General features: G+C 32.9%; 1 protein-coding gene and 1 pseudogene across 4 annotated transcripts in view; one reads left to right on the plus strand and one right to left on the minus strand.

The window, feature by feature from the left end:
• CDH18 (cadherin 18) overlaps window positions 1–19649 on the minus strand; it is a 409123-nt gene that overhangs the window by 59067 nt on the left and 330407 nt on the right. For all 4 annotated transcript variants that reach the window (XM_033111188.1, XM_033111190.1, XM_033111192.1 and 1 more), the window contains one exon: window positions 6778–7031. In XM_033111188.1, the coding sequence (XP_032967079.1) occupies window positions 6778–7031 (254 nt within the window). The remainder of the gene's footprint in view (window positions 1–6777; window positions 7032–19649) is intronic.
• LOC117025390 (uncharacterized) lies at window positions 15010–15146 on the plus strand (annotated as a pseudogene).

Consider the following 19649-nt stretch of genomic DNA (forward strand, 5'->3'; position numbering starts at 1 on the left):
TTTTAAATGTTTTCTAAATAGTAGTTCATTATATACTCAAAAGAACTGCAAGAGATAATTACCATTAATAGCCCCTTTTTACAAAGAAGGAAACTGAGGCACAGAGTGATAGAGAAATTTACCCAATATCAAGGAGCTAGTTAGTGCAAGAGATTAAAATATAATCTAGGTTTATTAAGTAATATTTATAAGCTCATTTTTGAAAAAGGAGACAATATTTGAGGCTTAATACATTCATTCAAAAATATTTATTTGGAGTAGAAGGGTCAATACATATTAAAAAAAGAAAAATGGCAAGGCCTGTGACTTACTTGGATGTATGATTTAGTTAGGAAAACAAGGTTGCCAAAAAGAAAAAGAAGAGAAAGTATTTGCAAACTAATATGATTGATGCTCAGAAAGTAAATATGTTTACATTAATACAATGAGAAAAGTGAAAAGAATATGCATTATATTGAAAGAATATACAAAATTCACTATTCATATTAGAATTCATGGGCCAACAAACAGGCAGACAAGTTGTGGCAGTAGCATACAGTCACTGTGAATAATGGGTACATTTATTTAGTATTTTCTTCAAGGGAAGCTACTTTAAACAAATTACCCAGTTCACCATTCGGTTTTGCATTTCCCTTTATGAAGGCATAGACTTAAAATAATTGTTAGTCATGTTAAAATGCACTGGATGAATTCTTCCTCATTTCAATAACAAAATTTCAGTCTTGAGAGTCACTTACTATTTTCATTATAGTTTGTCCATTTCACCATAAGAAATTAATTGAAAACTTATGAAGTAGAAAACCATTTTTACAGTGACTTATTTGAAGAAACATCAGTTGGCTTAAAGTATAGGAGATTTCTTTCAGTTGTCACACATTAGATACTTGAAGATCCAGAATGTGAGTGGTAAAGCTCATTTAATTGAGATTTTGCCTCTCAAACAGCTGTTTCTGTAAACTTAACTATGACCAATAGTTGAGATCAAGTTTAATAAATATATACGCTGTGGAATAGTCCAGCAGCTTGGCCTTGTCTTTAACTAAAAGTCATATGTGCAGTTTAGCTCAGGTTCATTAAAAAAATTAAAGGTTCCCTTTGTTTACTTTGGGGATGCAATTTATCCCACAAGTCATGCATCCAGAAAATAATCTTTGAAAAATAAATATGAGGATCTTGTCTTTTAAAAAACAGTGTAGTGTGTTTCATAGAATGGACAACACATGCAGCATAGATATTTTGGAAAGCTTTTTAATTTTCTGAACCAAAACCTTGATCCAATGAAACTTAAAGTATCAAAAGAAGTAAAACCCCTGGACAAGAAATTCTGTTTCCCTCTGTTATTTATGCCTCTAAGTTACTAAAATATTATAAATTCCAACAATCCTATGTCCTAGTAATGCTATAAAACCATGTTAAACACTTTTTATTTCTTTGAAATATTCCCATGAAAGCTATAAAGATGTTTAGTCTCCAATCAGCAGAGTTAGCATCACTAAGCCAGGGTGTAGGTATTCATTCCAGGGTTAGATGAGTTACTCGTGCCTGCCCAGAAACAGATTCTCCTCTTCGGTTCAGGACTGTGATTTGGGGTGGTTACCACCAAATGTTAGGCTGTTAGAGAAATTAGTGCCAAAAAATGGGGGTAAAAATTTAGGAGTCTTTATATCTTTATTTGAGCATGGTAAAAGTGACCACATATATAATCTCTATTATTAGTTAGCTGTATGATTTGGAGTCAGTCATTCAGCCTTCTTAGTTTACAGGAATTTTCATCTATGTAGGAATAGGGTTGGCTCAGTCATATTTAGGTCCCTTTACATTCTCAAATGTGACAGTCACATGACATTTAGCAGTAATGTTCTTAGTCAATCTAAATATGCTAACTTGTCTACATGGAATGCTACACAATTACAAAACACAGGTTATAGACAAAGATTTCTGGTTTTAAGTAGAAGCCTGCTTTCTTTCTATCTCTACCTGATTTGCATTAAATATCCTTAGGTTGTTTCCTTTGTATCAGAAGACAATGACAGTTTTAATGAGAGTACATTAAAGCTTGCCATTAAGGGTCATTTATGATATTCTTGATATTAAATACGCTTAATGTTTTTAAGTAAATCTGGTTTACAGACTACAACTCAATATATATCAGGTGCTTTCTTTAACATGAATATATTTTGAAACAGTTTCTGGTTATTCTTTGCCTTTCTTTTAGAAATTTTGAATCCTGCATTCACACTTTTTTTTTAATTAAATTTATTGGGGTGACAATGGTTAGTAAGGTTACATAGGTTTCAAGTGTACAATTCTGTAATACATCATCTATATATCACACTGTGTGTTCACCACCCAGAGTCACTTCTCCTTCCATCTCCATATATTTGATCCCTTTTACCCTCATCTATCACCTCCTCCCTCCTTCTCTATACCTTCTTTTTTTTTTTGACTTTACTTTTTTTTTTTTTTAATTTATTGGGGTGACAATTGTTATTAAAATTACATAGATTTCAGGTGTGCAATTCTATATCACATCATCTATAAATTACATTGTGTGTTCACCACCCAGAGTCAGTTCTCCTTCCATCACCGTATATTTGATCCCCTTACCCTCATCTCCCACCCCCAACCCCTTTACCCTCTGGTAACCGCTAAATTAGGTTCCCCAGATTAATTTTCAAACCCCGTGGCCATCCTGTGGTCTCTATACCTTCTTAATCAACGTTTTATATTCACCTTTTCGGATATGGTATATTACCTTGTTTTTATTTTGAAACATCTCTTATTTTTTGCTGTTATAACATTCAAAATTAATGCGGTATTTCTAACTGCCATCTCATCATGAGCTAGGTGAAAATTTCAGAGATTCATAAGAAAAACAGACACACCAGTAAGGATTCACTGAGTATACAGGGGCATTTGTTCACTGAGGCTACAATTAAACTTAAAATACGCTGAGTAAACATTTCTAATTTTCTATAACTATTCTTTAAAAATATATACATAGATAAATAGATATATAGATAGATATTTTGTGTTTTAGAAATATTTTTTAATTTGGAAAATATTTCCAAATCTGATCACAATTTATTTTATTTCTTACGTTAGCATATAAATGGGTGGCTGCTTCCTAAATAGTGTCCACATGAGCCTTTGAAACAATAAAGCACAATATTTATTTCCTTCTGATTCCTTTAAAGTTATTATACAAAGAAAGCATGAAAATTAACAATAAGTAAATATGTAGATAAATCTAGAGTGGAAAGAAGTATAGTAGTGTACGTGTTAGCAGTAGTGTACATTACCCTATGTAGGAGTATACTGTAAAATAATTCTTGACACTTTTCATCATCTCTTTTTTCCAGTTTATGAAATCATCCACACAGATTGTAGCCCCCAGGTACTGGCATTAATCAGTGTTTTTCTGACCATGTAAAACATCCATTGGTTTCCTACTTTGTGATACTTGACTTCTATAAATGCAATTGCATATGATTTAGTAGTAGAAATAGTCGTTAAAGTACATAAGAAGCAGGGTATTGTGGCTTTAAAAACAAACGACAAACAAACAGGGTTTTTGGAATAAAGCAAAACTGGATTCAAATTATGGATCTGCCACTTTATCACTATATAAAGTTGGCCAAATTACTTAACTTTCTGAGCCTTAGTTTCTTCACCTGTAGAATGGGAATGATAATATAGACTCCTAAGGTTATTAAAAATGTTTTGGCTGTGCTATATAAAGCCCTTTGCCCACAGATAGCAAGCCATGAATGGTCACTATTTTTTAGAGTCACATGGCATAAGATCACATTTCCAAAGAGCTCTTTAGCTTCCCATGTTCAACATAAGGATGCTTACCTCTCAGTAGCTACTCAGGAAATTCCCAAATTCTATTCGCAGTTTAACAGCAAGTGAGCTGAGCCTATTTGAATCAAGGGTTTCTTCGCTGCTGGTAAATAACCTGGTTCTGATTTTACTTTTTAAAAAGGTGGTGATTATATTGCTGCAAATTGCACAGTCTTGTTTTGAGTTGAAAGAGACAAAAGCTAGACTTGATATGCTCTTAGAAATCTGAAGAGTCTTACTAATCATTTAGAAAATTGAAATACAAAAGACTGAAGTCAGGAAGCTCTTCACAAATGTCTGTAAGACTCCAACTCCTTTTCATTATCAATTCCACAGACTTGGAGTTAATTGCATTTCAAGGCACTTTGCAAGGTATCTCTTTTCAAAGTGCTTTTCCTTAATTAGTACAAATGATTAGTCCCTGAGAAAGGTGGAAGTATAAGGCTTGCTTTTATGTTTGTTAACATTTTCTGTTTCTTATTCACTGTTTGCACCTAGAGGCCCATGTGAATGACATATTTTTATTGAAATCAAGAATAAATATTATTTAAATTATACCCAGAAACAGCAGCTATGGAGTCAAATTATTTTAAGGTAGCTTTAGAAGGATTCATTTGAGTAGTCTAATCAAAACAAAGAGGAAAGAATAATGCATATGCTAATGGATCTGTGCTTCTCAATATTAACATTTGGAGATGACAATATACCAATCATCTTTGCATTGCAACAACTGGGAGAATGTATTTAACATAAAGGGTGTTCAATTAATGCTCCCAATAATATGGAGCAAATACTGAGGTAATTAATATCATGGGACAATTAATTCTATGTAAATAATTTCCTTTATTAAATAAAATTTATAGGTTGAAATGTTTACATGACTACACAAGTATGTGAAACCCATATACTGGTTTGCATTTCCTAAAAATATCTTTTCAAAATTTCTTCTATGTATTCCCTTGTTTCAGGTCTTATATTTAGGTGTGGAATATGAAACTGAAAGCAACAAACAAACAAGACAAACAAAATCTCATTGACACAGACAACAGTATAGTGATTAGCAGAAGGAAAGCCAGGAAAAGGATGGTAGAAGAGGGTAAAGAGGGTTAAACATATGGTGAGGGAAGGAGATCTGACTGAGTGGTGAACATAATGCAATATGCAGATGATGTATTACAGGATTATACACTTGAAACCTATATAATTTTATTAACCAGTGTCACCCCAATAATAAAAAACCCAAAACAATTTATTTCAATGAGTATAATTAGCTCTCTAGTTTTGTCTATGTCCTATCCAGTTTGGTTTATTCTGTATAAGACTTTCTTAACCTCAGCACTCTTGATATTTTAGACAAGAGAATTCTTTGTTGTGAGCTGTATCTGAGTCTTCCACTGCTAGGCGATGGTAGCTGGCATTCCTTCTCCATTTGTGAAAACCAAATGTGTCTACAGACATTGTCAAATGTCCACTGGTGGCAAGGGTTTTGTCTTTGGGTGAGACCCTCTGTTTTATGCGGAATGGATGATTTCATGTATGTTGAGATACATAGCGCAACACTGAAAGAAGTCTGTCCCTGACCTCAATTTGTCCTTCTTTGGTCTATCTTTTTGGCACACATATGTCTCTCTTCATAGCACTTTGACAATTCATTATTATTTATTTTGAAATGCAAATCATTGCTTTGATTATAATTGCCCCATGCATGTCTCCTCTTTCTTCTCTCTCTCCTTAACATTGTTAGCAGGATAAATTTCAAAGATGTCAGTGCAAACCTTTTCGTGCTCTCTGTTCAGCTTCTCTGTACAACCTTAATACTTGTCATTCTCACACAGGTAACCTAAGCTCCTCAAATGCACAAAAAACTACAGTTCCTTTCTCTATCCTTCACTTGTCGAATCCTGAACCTGGGTTTGGAGCCTCAATTCCATCTTCCTCAACTCATTCCTTCTAGAAGATACTGGGCGTCCTTTTATCATGCACACCTTCATCATATTTTGTCACGCTTATTAAAGGATGCATATTTATTTTCAAGTTGATCTCTCCACTGGGCTTCAAGCTGCCACTTCTGCTGGGAGTGGGTACGTGGGTGCTAAGCAGTTTTATCAACCAAATTTAATTCGATCAACATAGTTGTACAACATCATTATTCCTTGTTCATATATTTGGCATTTAAATTCCAAGGTTGCATGACTGTGCAAGATCACACAGTTAGTAAGTGACGACTCCGGAATTCCCACACTGGTCTTCCTATCTTCAGAATCCAGTCTGTAACTCAGTGCTCCAGGCAGCCTCAGACTAATTAACATTTGCTGAGTGATTACTAGGTGCAGACCACTTCTAGAGCAGTTTTTCCACAATGCTTTATCGTCTCTCACAGGAACTGAGAGATAGATAGTACTTTTCTTATTTTACAAATAAGGGTAGATGATTTCCTAAAGTCACACAGGAGGAATCAGAGATAAGCATTTTGTCGCTATCACTAAGGGACCAAAGATTCTCTAGTTTGTGATTAAATATTCCTACAATATTTTCCCAGTCAATTACTCTAACATCTCTTAAGTCAAATGGGAAAAACTAATCTGTGTGGTCAACGATATATTCATGGAGATTATATACATATATATATGTATATGTATATATACATATATATATGTATTAGGTTGGTGCAAAATTTAATTGAAGTTTTTGCAATTATTTTTAACCTTTTTAACTGCAATTACTTCTGCATCAATGCAATATATATTCTTAATTTGACAGAAACCCATCTGTTACATCACTTGATTAAAGGATCAGTTAATATTATAATTTCATTATATTAATAGAAAAATAGACAAAAATAAAATAGTTTAAGCATTTTTGTTATAAATTGTAAATAATGGTGAGGCAACCACTATCTTGACATGTAGAGAAGATTGAAGAATACCATACCTTACTATGCTGTTAGCACTGTCGGGATCTTGTGCCAAAACGGTGCCAACCACGGTTCCGATTTTGGCATTTTCATAGACTTCCATGATATAGGAAGGCATGGAAAACAGTGGAGGTTCATCTACATCTCCAACAATGATCTTCAGCATAGTGGCATCTTTAAAAGGACCCAAGTGAGAAAAGCGAAAATCAAGATGTGTATTTGCTCCTTCTATGTTGAGGGTATAGGACTTCTTTTTCTCATAGTTCAGTGGCTGTGGGGAAAAACAAAATTTCCAACATTATGACTGCCATCACTTTCAAACAAGCATTTTTTCCCCATTTTTGAAACAAGCAAATATGAATAGACAGGCAATACATTTTCTTTTAAAAACAAACGATGGAGTTTTTCTTCATACTAGCTAAAGCAGAAATTATGGAAACTCAAGTTTGAATCAATTTTGATTTTTTCACAGTCATAAATATGATGATAACTAGGTACAAAATGATTTTCCCCATAGGTAATCAAATACTGCTTTTTAGAGAGTCTCATTCTTACTCTCCTGTAGAAACTCTTTTCATCTCCTTGTCAACCTGCACTATTAATCTTAAAAATAATTGCTACTAATTAGTTAAATTTAAAAAAATAAGGTAGGTTTATTTATTTATTTTGCATTTAAACAATTTATCTCATATCACTGATTTTTCTCTATCATCATCTTGTTTTTACCTAGCTCGTTTTCAACTTTGTATCATATTTAAAAACCTCATAATTTTTTAAGTTTTCAATTCAGTGGATATTTCCTTGGAATTTTAGCAAAAAATTATACAGACTTCTGAATTTCACATTTGTTGTTTTAGTTGTATTATTTATCTTCTGTTTTGCTGGTAGTAGCATTTCATGTATTTGTATTATTTTCTGATTTATTATATTGTGGTGTAATTAACTTTGCTTTTTAAATTAATAGTCTTTTTGTTTGGATTTAGCATATAGTAACAAATAGGACCAGTGTGGTAATTTATCCCATGGAATACATGGTCTAATATAAGATATAAAATAGCAAAGAGACTTGTACATGGTGTATATTTAGTGCCATAAAGCTGTGTATTATGGGAATTAATAATAAGGATACAAACCTACATGCATTCAAGCAGCTAGGTGATGTTTCCAAGAGGAAGTACATTTTGAGATAAGAATGTTTGGAAAATGTTAAATATGATACACTTAATAGGCTCTGTGACCAAGAATGAGCTCAGTTGTATAAGGTTAGAAAATTGAGCTCCATGTCAAAACTGTCCATGCTGATGTTCGCGCAGGTGATCCAGAGACCTGCCTTTTAATTTGAGCCTGGTGAAGTATCCACTGATGCTGGTCTTCCTTATTTATGTCTATGAGAACAAGCAGAAGAGATAGTTTTTCATACTTATTTCAACCACTGGTTTTGCACTAACTTGCCTCAATCTTGAAGTTTTATATTCTTGGCTGGATCAGAGAATGATCGTTCCCTATAGAGGAACTTATATATTTTCCTTCACACTAAGGGACAAAAAGATTTTGATTAGACAGAGTGTCCTCAAGGGACTTTACAAATAGAAAGAACAATCCTACTCATGATTATTTCCCATCTCTCTTCGGAATGGCCTTGGAAAATGGGGCCTTTCCAGAAAATGGTGATTGCATAGAAGAAAACAAAAAACTAAAAACAAAAAAATCCGTTTAAGTTCCAAACTAGATATTAAGAACCTAGAACCAAAGAACATACTTGGGTCATGGGGATATGAATGAGACTGGGCTACTACAATATTTTACAAGTTTTATAAGACAAAATAAATTTTGAAAAATCTTAAAAACTCAAATTCTCAAAAGTGGACCATTTATAGAATATATATATATATATATATATATATATATATATATATAAATTATGTATATAATATAATTATAATATACTTAGTGTATAATATAATTATTATTAATTATGCATATAATTATTGTTAGAGATTGCAGGATTATGTATATAATATATATAATAAAATTATGTATGTTAGATTTACATATTTTAAAGAAGTGTTAATAGATTTTGTAGTTTATGAGCCACCAATTGGGAGCCATTTCCTTCTGAGAGAATTTCAAGTAGAAATTAACTGTGAAAGTAACTAGCATCCATCATGTTTGGGAGGCCAGATAACTCCTAGTTGGACTCACAGATTGATTGCACTTTTTCCTTCCTTGACTCCTCTCTCCTTTGTATTAATGAATGAGAATTTGTCTTTGACTAATCCAAGAAATCTCGTCCAAATTTAAATAACTTGTCCTAGAAATGGTACACACTTTCTTCCTATTAGAAATTGTGTGGATGGATATGGCCCCCTTGGCTCAGAGCATGGATTGTCAGAATCCAGGTATGTTGCTTTTGGAAAGCAGCCTTCTCTCACAGGCTTACTATTCATTTAATATCAATGTAATTTTTTAGAGTTAACCTGCTGCATCTGGTAGACTTTATAATGACTAAGGTTCTTCTCTTTGAACTTGAGTATCTGACACCTTAAAGCCAAAAAGATAGGATTTGTTTACTTTAGTAGGGATGTTAACATTCTTTTTTTTCATGATAACACAGGGTTTTAAAACAAACATCTCCACTTATGCAGTCTAGGCTCTTATATCTTTCTAATTCTCAGTGACATTTGTGGAGGTATTTTGGTCACTTCTTCCCCATCAGGTATTATTATCAAGCTGTGCATCCAATATGACAGGAATCATTTTTTTCATTTTTCAGCAGGTCCCTCAGTAAATTAGATGCCATTCGTCTTAACAGGACCCTCCCTACTGCCATGCAGCAGGCTGTTTGTGTGGACACATAATTTCATGTTTATGATTATCTAACATATATTTAACTACATTAAGGCAGGGCCAATCATTTTGAGGGAATTGCTTGCCAGGACTGGCAGATGGATGGACATCTGGAGCCGCTAAGGAGTGACAGGATTATTTCAGGTTGGGACAGAAATTTAGAATCAGATAAATCAATGCGAATGGAAATATTTTAACAACCTCACTTATGAAAATGATATGGCAGTGCTGAATTATAGGTATAGAAAAACTAAAAGGAAATTATATCCATTTATTGTTAGAGATTGCAGGATTATGTATATAACATAATGGATGTTAATTCTTTGTTTTGTATTACAACTATAATAGAATATAGAGATTGGATTAGGATTATAATTATTTTCATAATACTGTAATCCTGGCAAACCTGTCCAAATACTCGTCATCCACACATTTTTAAATAAATCTTTCAATAATTTCCTAGTAATCTTTTGTTCCTGGGAAACTATTTAGAACTCTATCTGTGGATTTCACCTTCCTAGTTACCAGTAGACTTTTTTTTTGAAACTATTTAGAACTCTATCTGTGGATTTCACCTTCCTAGTTACCAGTAGACTTTTTTTTTTTAACTTAAAAATAGTTTATCAAATACAGAATACCAGAAATGATGTAAGCTATTCATTTAATACCTGATTTTTATCCGAGGATTATAGAGGGAAAATTTTGGGGAAAAAAAAATTACCAAGTTTTTACCAAAGTTACTGAGGTACAACAAAAAACAAAAACATGAAATGTCTGTCTGGGAGTTTATAAAAGACACAACATTCTTTTTTTAGCCTTAAAATTAAACAAAAAAAAAATAGAAAATAATTTCATAAACATGAGACATAATATGAAATGATCAGTGTAGTTGTAGAATCAGAAAGTGTTCATGTGTGTAAGAAAGAGTCTGTCCAACTGTATATAGCAATGCCAACTCCCCATGCTTTTAAATCTTTCTGGCGGGATCCTGACAATGATCATAACATTGAACAGCTGATCAAAGCACTTAGGTTAAAAAAAAAAAAAAATCAGGGAGAGTGCTTCTTTTCAGAGCTACAAGATAACACTTAGAAAGAATAGGTACATAGTCTCCACTCTTGATCATTTGTTCACCATTATTGACCCCAGAAATGTTGCCTTATCAAGGTATTTGGTGTAGGGTTGGGGGATTGATAATGGGAATATAGTTTGTCCCATTTAACAAAATTTCAGAACTATGCCAAATTTGTCTTCTTGGAAAACTACAAGTCTGGGTTATCAATTCCAGTTTGAACATTTCTGCAGAGCTTGGAGTGATGTTGCCACAAACGAAGGAATCTGTGGAGCTATCAGAAACTGGAAGAAGCAAGGAATGGGTTATCCCCTAGAATGTTTGGAGAAAGTGCAGCCTAGCCAATACCTAACTTGATTTCAAACTTCTGGCCTTCAGAACTGTGAGATAATGTTGTTTTAAGCCACCCGATTCGTTGTAATTTGTTACAGCAGCCCTAGGAAACCAATACAGACTTACTTGCTTCATATACAAACACAGAGAAATGTTTTCTTTCTTTGTAGTGTGCTAGAAGGTTTAAATAGTATTGTAATCATTTGCTCCTTAAGGTTTGATAGAATTTCCTTAGTGAACCATTGACTCTGAAGTATTTGCAGAGGTAGTTCCTTTACGTTTCCCATTTTCTTATATAAAACCAGTTTATATGTATCTTGTATTTCTTTGAAGTTGCTTTTTAGCAACTTTTACAAAAAATTACGTGAAATTTACTTGTGTATAATTATGAAAATATATTATACCTTTTTCCATTTTTTTCTAGCTATTTACTTTTCATTATTCTTTCCATGTTCCTTAATAAGATTCGTTAAGGCTTATTTTTATTGTTTTATTGTTTTGTTGTTTATCGTATTGTTTTTCCCCCCAAAAAATAAGTTACTCAAATTTAATAAATTATATTTCTAATTTCTAATGTCCTTTTGTCTTTATTAATTTTCTCTGCTTTTATTCTTCCTTTGTACTTTTAGTTATATTTATAAATTTATCTAATTTTATTCTTTTATTTCCTGTCTTTAATATATTTAGGATTATGAATATACTCTCAGAAGTACTTATTCAGTATCCTATAATTTCCACATACATTCTTTTCATTATCATTTTTTGTCTAAAAACTCTATAATTTTGTTTTGCATTTTTTTCTTTGATTTGCATGTTATTGAAGAAAAGGTTGCTGTTATTATTGTTGGTAAGTGTCCAAGTTGAGGAAATCGTTTTATTTACTTGGTAGTTTTCATTAATTTTTAGTTATATTTCATTTTGAATGAGAGCATTTTGTCTGTACTATTTTGGCTATTGGGTATTAAAAAATGGAGAGAGTTTTAGAAGGCTATATTAACTATATATATATTAAATACACATATATAACTATATAACTATATATACATATATATACTATATTAATATTGCTAATGTTCTATGGAACTGTAAATAAAAGATATATCTTCAGAATACAGAGATTAATATAGATCAACCTCCTTATAAATTGTTGTTGAATTATTCCAATTTTTATAACACTTTATTTGTCATGGACTGAAATAGGCATAATATAATCTTCTACTTGTTTGGTTCTATGCATAGATCCTTGTATATATTTTAATACATTTGTGTAATGCAATATTTGTGTATTAAAATATCTGTATATTATTTTGTAAATGTTGTTGCTATCTAATGTGCGACATAAATATTTACCCTTTTTGTATATGCATTGTGAATTAGAAAATCTCTCTTGTCTTTTTATGCTTTTGATTTGGATTCTAGTAGGCATTAATTTCTTAGTTTCCTTTTTATTTATTTTGCTATTCTTTTATTCTTTTCTTTTAAGAATAAATAATAAGTATTACTTATTCTTTTAAGTTCTTTTACTTTTGCTATTTAAAAAGGTTTATATTTTTGTTCTGGTGACTACCTTTAAAGCTTTCAAATTAAGGTAATATACTTAATCTGTATTTCCTTTAACAATAAGTATTAGTACCTTCCATAAAGCAGTGATTAAAAAGTGTTTCTATTTTTTCTTGCTTCCCTTATATATTAATAGCATTATTTTGATCTTTGCACTTTTAAGTATGCTTATAGATCTAATATTTGAATTTTTGGCTCTGACCTATTCTTTGATTTCTAGCTAGTACTAATTAAGCAATCCATGAGGTTATTTTATTTGTAATCTTCATTTCTTATAATAAGAGGAATTCACAGATTCACAGAACTGAAAATGTTTCTACATTTTTAGGACATATATTCTTTATATTCTGATCCATCACCCTGGTCCTGACGTTTATTGTACTCAGTGTTCTGGTTGTCATTTTCTTTTAGTACCCACAGCTATTTTGGTTTGCTGATATAATCCTCAAGACAATGTTTCCTCATATTTAAGTTCCAAATAGCTTGCCAGTCATCTCCATACTTGAAGGACAATGTAATTGGACATAAAGCCCTTAACTCACATTTATTTTTGTGAGTATCTCGATTACACAGCTCCATGCATGCTTAACAGTAATCTCCCAGGCAAAGTTTTCCATGACCTTCTTCCATTTACTTAATGGTAACTTAACCTATACTATTAGCACTTGACATCTTGTATTATAACAATGGTTCATGTCTACAGTTTTCCCTAAGAGAAAGAATGTTATCTAATCCATCTTCATATTACAGGTATCTGGCATAATTCCTTCTATATGGTGGGTGATTAATATTTCCTCCTTAATCTCAAATATAGCTGTGTTGAGAGTAGAGAAAAGTGCTCTGACATGGTTTACGTTTGAAAGATGGAAAATTCTATATTATTTTAAAAATATGAATAGTTAATACCAAAGTGTGACCAAAACAATGAACATATGTTAACTCATTTAATCACAACACTGCTGTGAGATATAATGGTTTCCCATTTACCAATGAGGAAATCAAGGCACAAAAAAGTTAACACACTTGCCTACAGGCAACCAGCTTGGAAGCAGTGTCCTTGGGATTGGCAGGGAGAATCTATAGGTAGTGCCTTTCAGTACTATGGTATACTGCCTAAAATCTAATTAGCACATACACAGCCTATCATAATATTCATATTTGATGAATAAGATGAACATATTTTTAGCGAAACATCATGTTCTCACTATTAAAAGATGCATTCATGCATCATCTATCCAAGTGTTGACAACATTGAAAATGAACCGGTAACTTCATTAATTCTAAGTTCATTAATTCTGGCTACCAGTACTCTGAGTATCTATATAATGTCCTTAATTCACAGATTCACAGAACTAAGACACTGACATGCTTTTTATGCAAAATCCTTTATCCACTCTGTCCCTTCATGAAGTTCTAATTCTGGTGTAATTTTAACTTCCCCAGGCAGTGGGGCTTCTCTTCCTTTCTTAGAAACTGCTCAAGATCCTAAACGCAATTCACTGTCAATGAGTTGACTCCGATTTTCATCTCAAACTTTAGTTTCTTAATTCATCCTATTACTCCTAGTAATTACTTTTACATATCATTGCTCTTTCTGGCTTATAAAGTAATACTTTCCCCTCTTGACTATTAACACATTGAATATTACTGTAGATAGTTATCTTCTTGCCCATCAATCATTTTCCAGCCAGCTCTACATATTTGGGACTTTTTAATTGTTTCTCATTAATCACTGCTACTATTAATTAAATCATACTAGTATATTCCTTTTCTGGAACTATAAAACCATCGTAAATAGAAGGATACTGAAAACAGCATTAAGCCAAATTGGTCAATGATTCAATTCTTCTTGAAGTTCAAGAAGGTCCTAAAATTCTGCTTTCCTAAAAAATAAAAAGAAGAGACTCCTTTTGACCTATATTTGGTTCGATTTCTATATTGCATCATCATCTAGGTTTTCAATTGCAAGAATGAGAGGACAATAACGGAGTGGCTAGCAATATTTGAATATGAAAAATGTAACTTTAGCCATGCCAAAAAAAAAAAAAAGGCCAAATCCTAGAATAGTGACTAACATTACTGTTAATTTTTGTTTCTTGAATAGGACACGTATGTTAAATGATGGCATTTTGCAAAATCTTAAGAAAAATGGCATGAATTTGAATATGTTGCTTCAGCTTGGCTTTCTTATTATGTCATCATGATTTGTGGTCCTTGTCAGACAGAGGCTTTTCCTGGATGACAATCTGTGGAGACTGGAATATATGTATAAGCATTCATAGTATAAATTTGTCTATGCAAAAGGGTATAATTTAACTCAATATGTATAATTCCAAGGACATTGATACAAATAAATATTATCTGTTTGCTTACTGTCATTTGAATACTGGGGAAATAAATGAATTTTACTTCAAATAACAGATACAAACATATATGTATCGCTTCTTGGCCTTTTGGCTAAGATCAAGTGAAACATATACGTAAAGTATATTTATTATATTACATATTATGTATAACTAAATGCAAGCACATATACATATGTGTGTGTATTTATATATACCCACACATATGAAAAATTACCAATAGACACAAATATGTATAGCTTAACTCAAGAGGATGTTTCAACACATCATTAATTTCCAATTAGTGCACTAAATTATAATGTGTGTGTGTGTATATATATATATATATATATATATATTTTTTTTTTTCTTTCAAAAGGCGCATTAGAGCTGATGGTCCGGCTATGTCTTATTTTCGGGAAACACGGTATTATGGGCATAGGTACATTTGTAGCACCCAGAGATACACATTCATGGGAATTCCTAGTGCACTCATAGTTTGTTACTCAGAATAAGGTCTTCCTCCTCTGTCAGACCTAGCAAAATAAAGAGAGATAAGGAATTGCTGTATTTTCTATAGTAAGAAATTGGTGAAATGCCTTCTATGGTATGTGAAGCATAACAGATAATCCAAAGAAAAATATTTGTGACTGAAATATACCTGAAAATGTTGCACTACAAAGACAATATTAAACTTGAACTTTGAAAAAAAAAATAGTTTACAGAAGAAGGAAGGGGAAGGAGGCTGCAATAAAACAACACGTGCTGTAATATAATGTACAGAGGATACTTCATTCTTTGTGTAAATTGATTAACATGGAATAAAGGAGGACGGCAAAATCACCACATAGAATGGTATGGAAAGTATAATTAAAATTCGGTGTAAATAGAGGAAGAAAGGAAGAAAAACAGAAAAGTGGATATTGAGGCATTATTTTAATTAGCCAAACACAGTTCAGAGCACTATTTTCAGCTTATTTTATTTTTAATAACCACCTTATAAAGTACTTAAATAAGAAAACTGAAGCTTAAGCCTTGAGATAAGGTGATAGAACACTTAAACCGCATGACCAAATTTTATACTTCAACTGACAGCAAATATTATGTTTTCTACTACCCTTCATGATTTGAAGATAAGTTAAAGATTTTTGGGGGGCGGGGGGCTTAACTTAATAGGCATTGTATATGTACTTAAATAGGCATGAAAAAGAAAAGTTATACTACGAAGGACATTGCCGAAAATCAGGAAAGCAAATAGCGTTGGAGCCTTGAATTAAAAGAAAAAAAAAATGGAACAACTGTTCAAGAGAACACAAATTGATATTGAGACCACAAAAAGAGATTCTAAGAAAGACTGCTGTAAAAGAAGCACATCCCTCGCCAGAGGTTTCTATCAGAAGAAAGAGTGCATCCACTTGCATGCATCCTTATCTGTTTTCCCCTTTCCACCCAGCCAGACTCCATTAAACAATGAATGAAAGTTATCAAAGTGTATTTACAAGGTACCATACCATGGACCGGTAAATTTAACTTGGCAATTTTCTGATGAAGGAATGATACGGGCAGCGATGTGCAGACGCTCCTGCAAGCTGATTTACGGAGCACGGATGATTTTGATCTTTGGGAAGATTAGCTGTTCCGCCTTGCTGGCTAAAGTAAGCTGCTTTAGAGATGAAATGAGGAACGGGTTTTAAAGGACTTTTATCCATTTCCTGCCATGTGAATCAGTACCTCTTAAAGGTTAAAACCCACTGAGTCATACAGTTCAGTTTTTAAGTTGCTATCATTTACCACATAAAACATATAGCGATGAAGTAACTCTGAGATTGATAATCTTAATCTGAAGAATCAAAAAATTAGACAAATTCAATCATCAATGCATTTTAGCAGAAGTCTAGTCTGCATTAAAAAGGAATTCAGGCATCTGCGCAGCATGGATGGACCTGGAGGGTATTGTGCTGAGTGGAGTATCAGACAGTGCAAGACAGATGCAATGTGACCTTGCTTATATGTGGAATCTGAAGAACAAAACAAACAAAGAAACAAACTCATAGATACAGAGAACATTTTGGTGGTTGCCAGATGGGAGTGGCTTTTGGTGTGTGGGTGAGAAAAGGGGAAGGGCTTAAGAGTACAAATTGGTTGTGACACAGTAGTCATGGGATGTAGGATATACCTTGAGGAATAGAGTCGATAATACAGCAGTAACTATGTATGGTGTCAGAAGGGTATTAGACTTATTTGGGTGATAGATGGGAGGGGGCTGGGGAGTAGGGTGAAAAAGGTGAAGTGGTTAAGAAGTGAAGTGGTTAAGAAGTACAAATTTTGTAGGGTATCCAATGGACACTTGTTTCATTAGGGAGATCACCCCAGGGATGATGTAGATACCTGATCACTGCACTGTACACCTGAAGCTGAACAACAATGAATGTCAACTACAATTTTATATATATATATATATATATATATATATATATATATATATATATATATATAGTTAAATATATAGTTACATATATATATATAGTTAAATATATAGTTACATATATATATATACGCATATATATGTGTGTGTGTGTGTGTGTGTGTGTGTGTGTATAGTTAGAAGAAGTGGAATACAGCATTAGGAATAGAGGCAGTGGAAATGTAATGGCTGTGTGCGATGTCAAAGGGGTAGTAGATGGGGGGAGGAGGGTTATCGCTGTGTGAGGGACATAAATTGTAAACGTTTAACTATTACATTGTTTTGTACACCTGAAAGTAATAAAAAAATGTTGGGGGAAAAAAGCACAAATTGATAATTACAAAATAGTCCCTGGGATGTAAAGTAAAGTATAGGAAATACAGTCAATAATATAGTCATAACTATGCATTGTGCCAGGTGGGTACTAGACTAGTCGGGGAATCACTTCATAAATTATACGAATGTCTAACTACTATGTTATACGCCTGAAATTAATATAAAATAATACTGAATGTCACCTGTAATTGAAAAAAAAAATTAAAAAATGGGGGAAAGGTGAAGGGGAATAAGAAGTTCAAATTTCCAGGTATAAAACAAGTAAGTCGTCGGGATGTAATGTACAACACAGGGGATATAGTCAATATTGTGATAGCCTGGTACAGTGTCAGATGGTTGCTGGACTTATCATGGTGATCACTGTTTTAGGTATACAAATGTTAAATAACTATGGTATAAACCTGAAACTAATACAATATTGAGTGTTGGCTATATTTTAATAAAACTCTTAAATAAACAACCAAACAAACAAACACATTCAGGGAAAAAAGTGAATGAGAATTTGAACTCAATTATCAAGATTATTTTTAGTATAGCATCACTGCCCTTTACACAATTAAAACGATATTTATCTTGAAAACACCTATTTTGTATATGTGTGCAATATAGAATGAATAATTTTAATTAATTTTATGTGTGCACAAACATATACATGTATTAATTTCCTGTCATTTTTTTATTAAAAAACATCAAATTAATTGAAGCCAAGCAGGGTTGTAAAAACCTCATTGTCCTTAATCCCACAATATATATTTGTATTTCAGATCATGTGTATATTCAAACCACTCACTGTCACCCTCATTTTTTGGAAATATCATGTTACTTCCTGCTCTATAAAGACAATAATTGTCAGTAGGCAAGGGCACCGCTACACTCACACACATGCACACTCAGGGTATATCACTGCATACTTATCTGCACCCATTTTCTTCGCCCTCCTGCTTGATTATCTCCTGGAAGGAGGCATACTATCATGGGTTGTTTCTTTCCACCTGTGATCAAGATCCTATACATGGCCACTTCTATCTTAGTGCATCTTTTAAAATCAATTACCTTCTCTTTATTATCCTCAGTTTCTTGTTTCTATTGACCTTTTACCTATCTGCATAGAAACACATGTGCAGTCTTCCAGCTTACAATTAAAATCTGCATTTCATCCTGTTCTCATTTATCTGCTTCATAACCTTTCTTTCTCACTTTCCTGCCAACCTTCCCAAAGAGGATGGTGTGTTTCTCCTTTTTTCTTCATGACCTTGATTCACATTTTCTCTCCACCATGCTGAATTTGTTCTCCTCATTGTAGCAAAGACTATCGGGGGTGCCAAAAAAAGTATACATTTTAAGAAAGAAAAAAATTGTATTAAAATTGTAATACAGTGAATGACGCTAGCATTCATTTGATTAACACCATCTTTTGAGTGAATGTCATACTACACATTGCTAGTATGTAATTCAATTCAACTTCAAAAAGTAATACATAGATAAAATTTCTGAAAATGTGTGTACGTTTTTTTGGCAATCCCCGGTATTGACATAAAACGAGACCTAGTCAGTGACTGCTTAGGTACCTTCAATGGCTTTCCATTGGGTAAAAATTAGAGGGCCCCATATACCTTGTACCCACTGACTTAATCCTTCGCTCTCTCTGCTCCAGAATCAACAATATCATTCGATTCCTTAATGAGCCATGTTCCACCCACCTCAGACTCTTGGTGCGTTTTCTTTCCTCCTTCTGGAATGCTCATCCTTATATCTCTTCCTATAACTCTTAAGTTTCTTTCAATTCTCTGTTTATCCATGCTGAATATCAGACAGGCTCACACATTCTAGATTTTCTTCCCCAATAGCTTTGTATAACTCCCCTTCAAAGAAACATTTTTATTTTCGATCTAGGAATGTATGTGATATTGATGTCTGCCCACTTCCATAAATTGG

This window comes from Rhinolophus ferrumequinum, chromosome 7, assembly GCF_004115265.2.
Source record: "Rhinolophus ferrumequinum isolate MPI-CBG mRhiFer1 chromosome 7, mRhiFer1_v1.p, whole genome shotgun sequence".
Lineage (NCBI taxonomy): Eukaryota > Metazoa > Chordata > Mammalia > Chiroptera > Rhinolophidae > Rhinolophus > Rhinolophus ferrumequinum.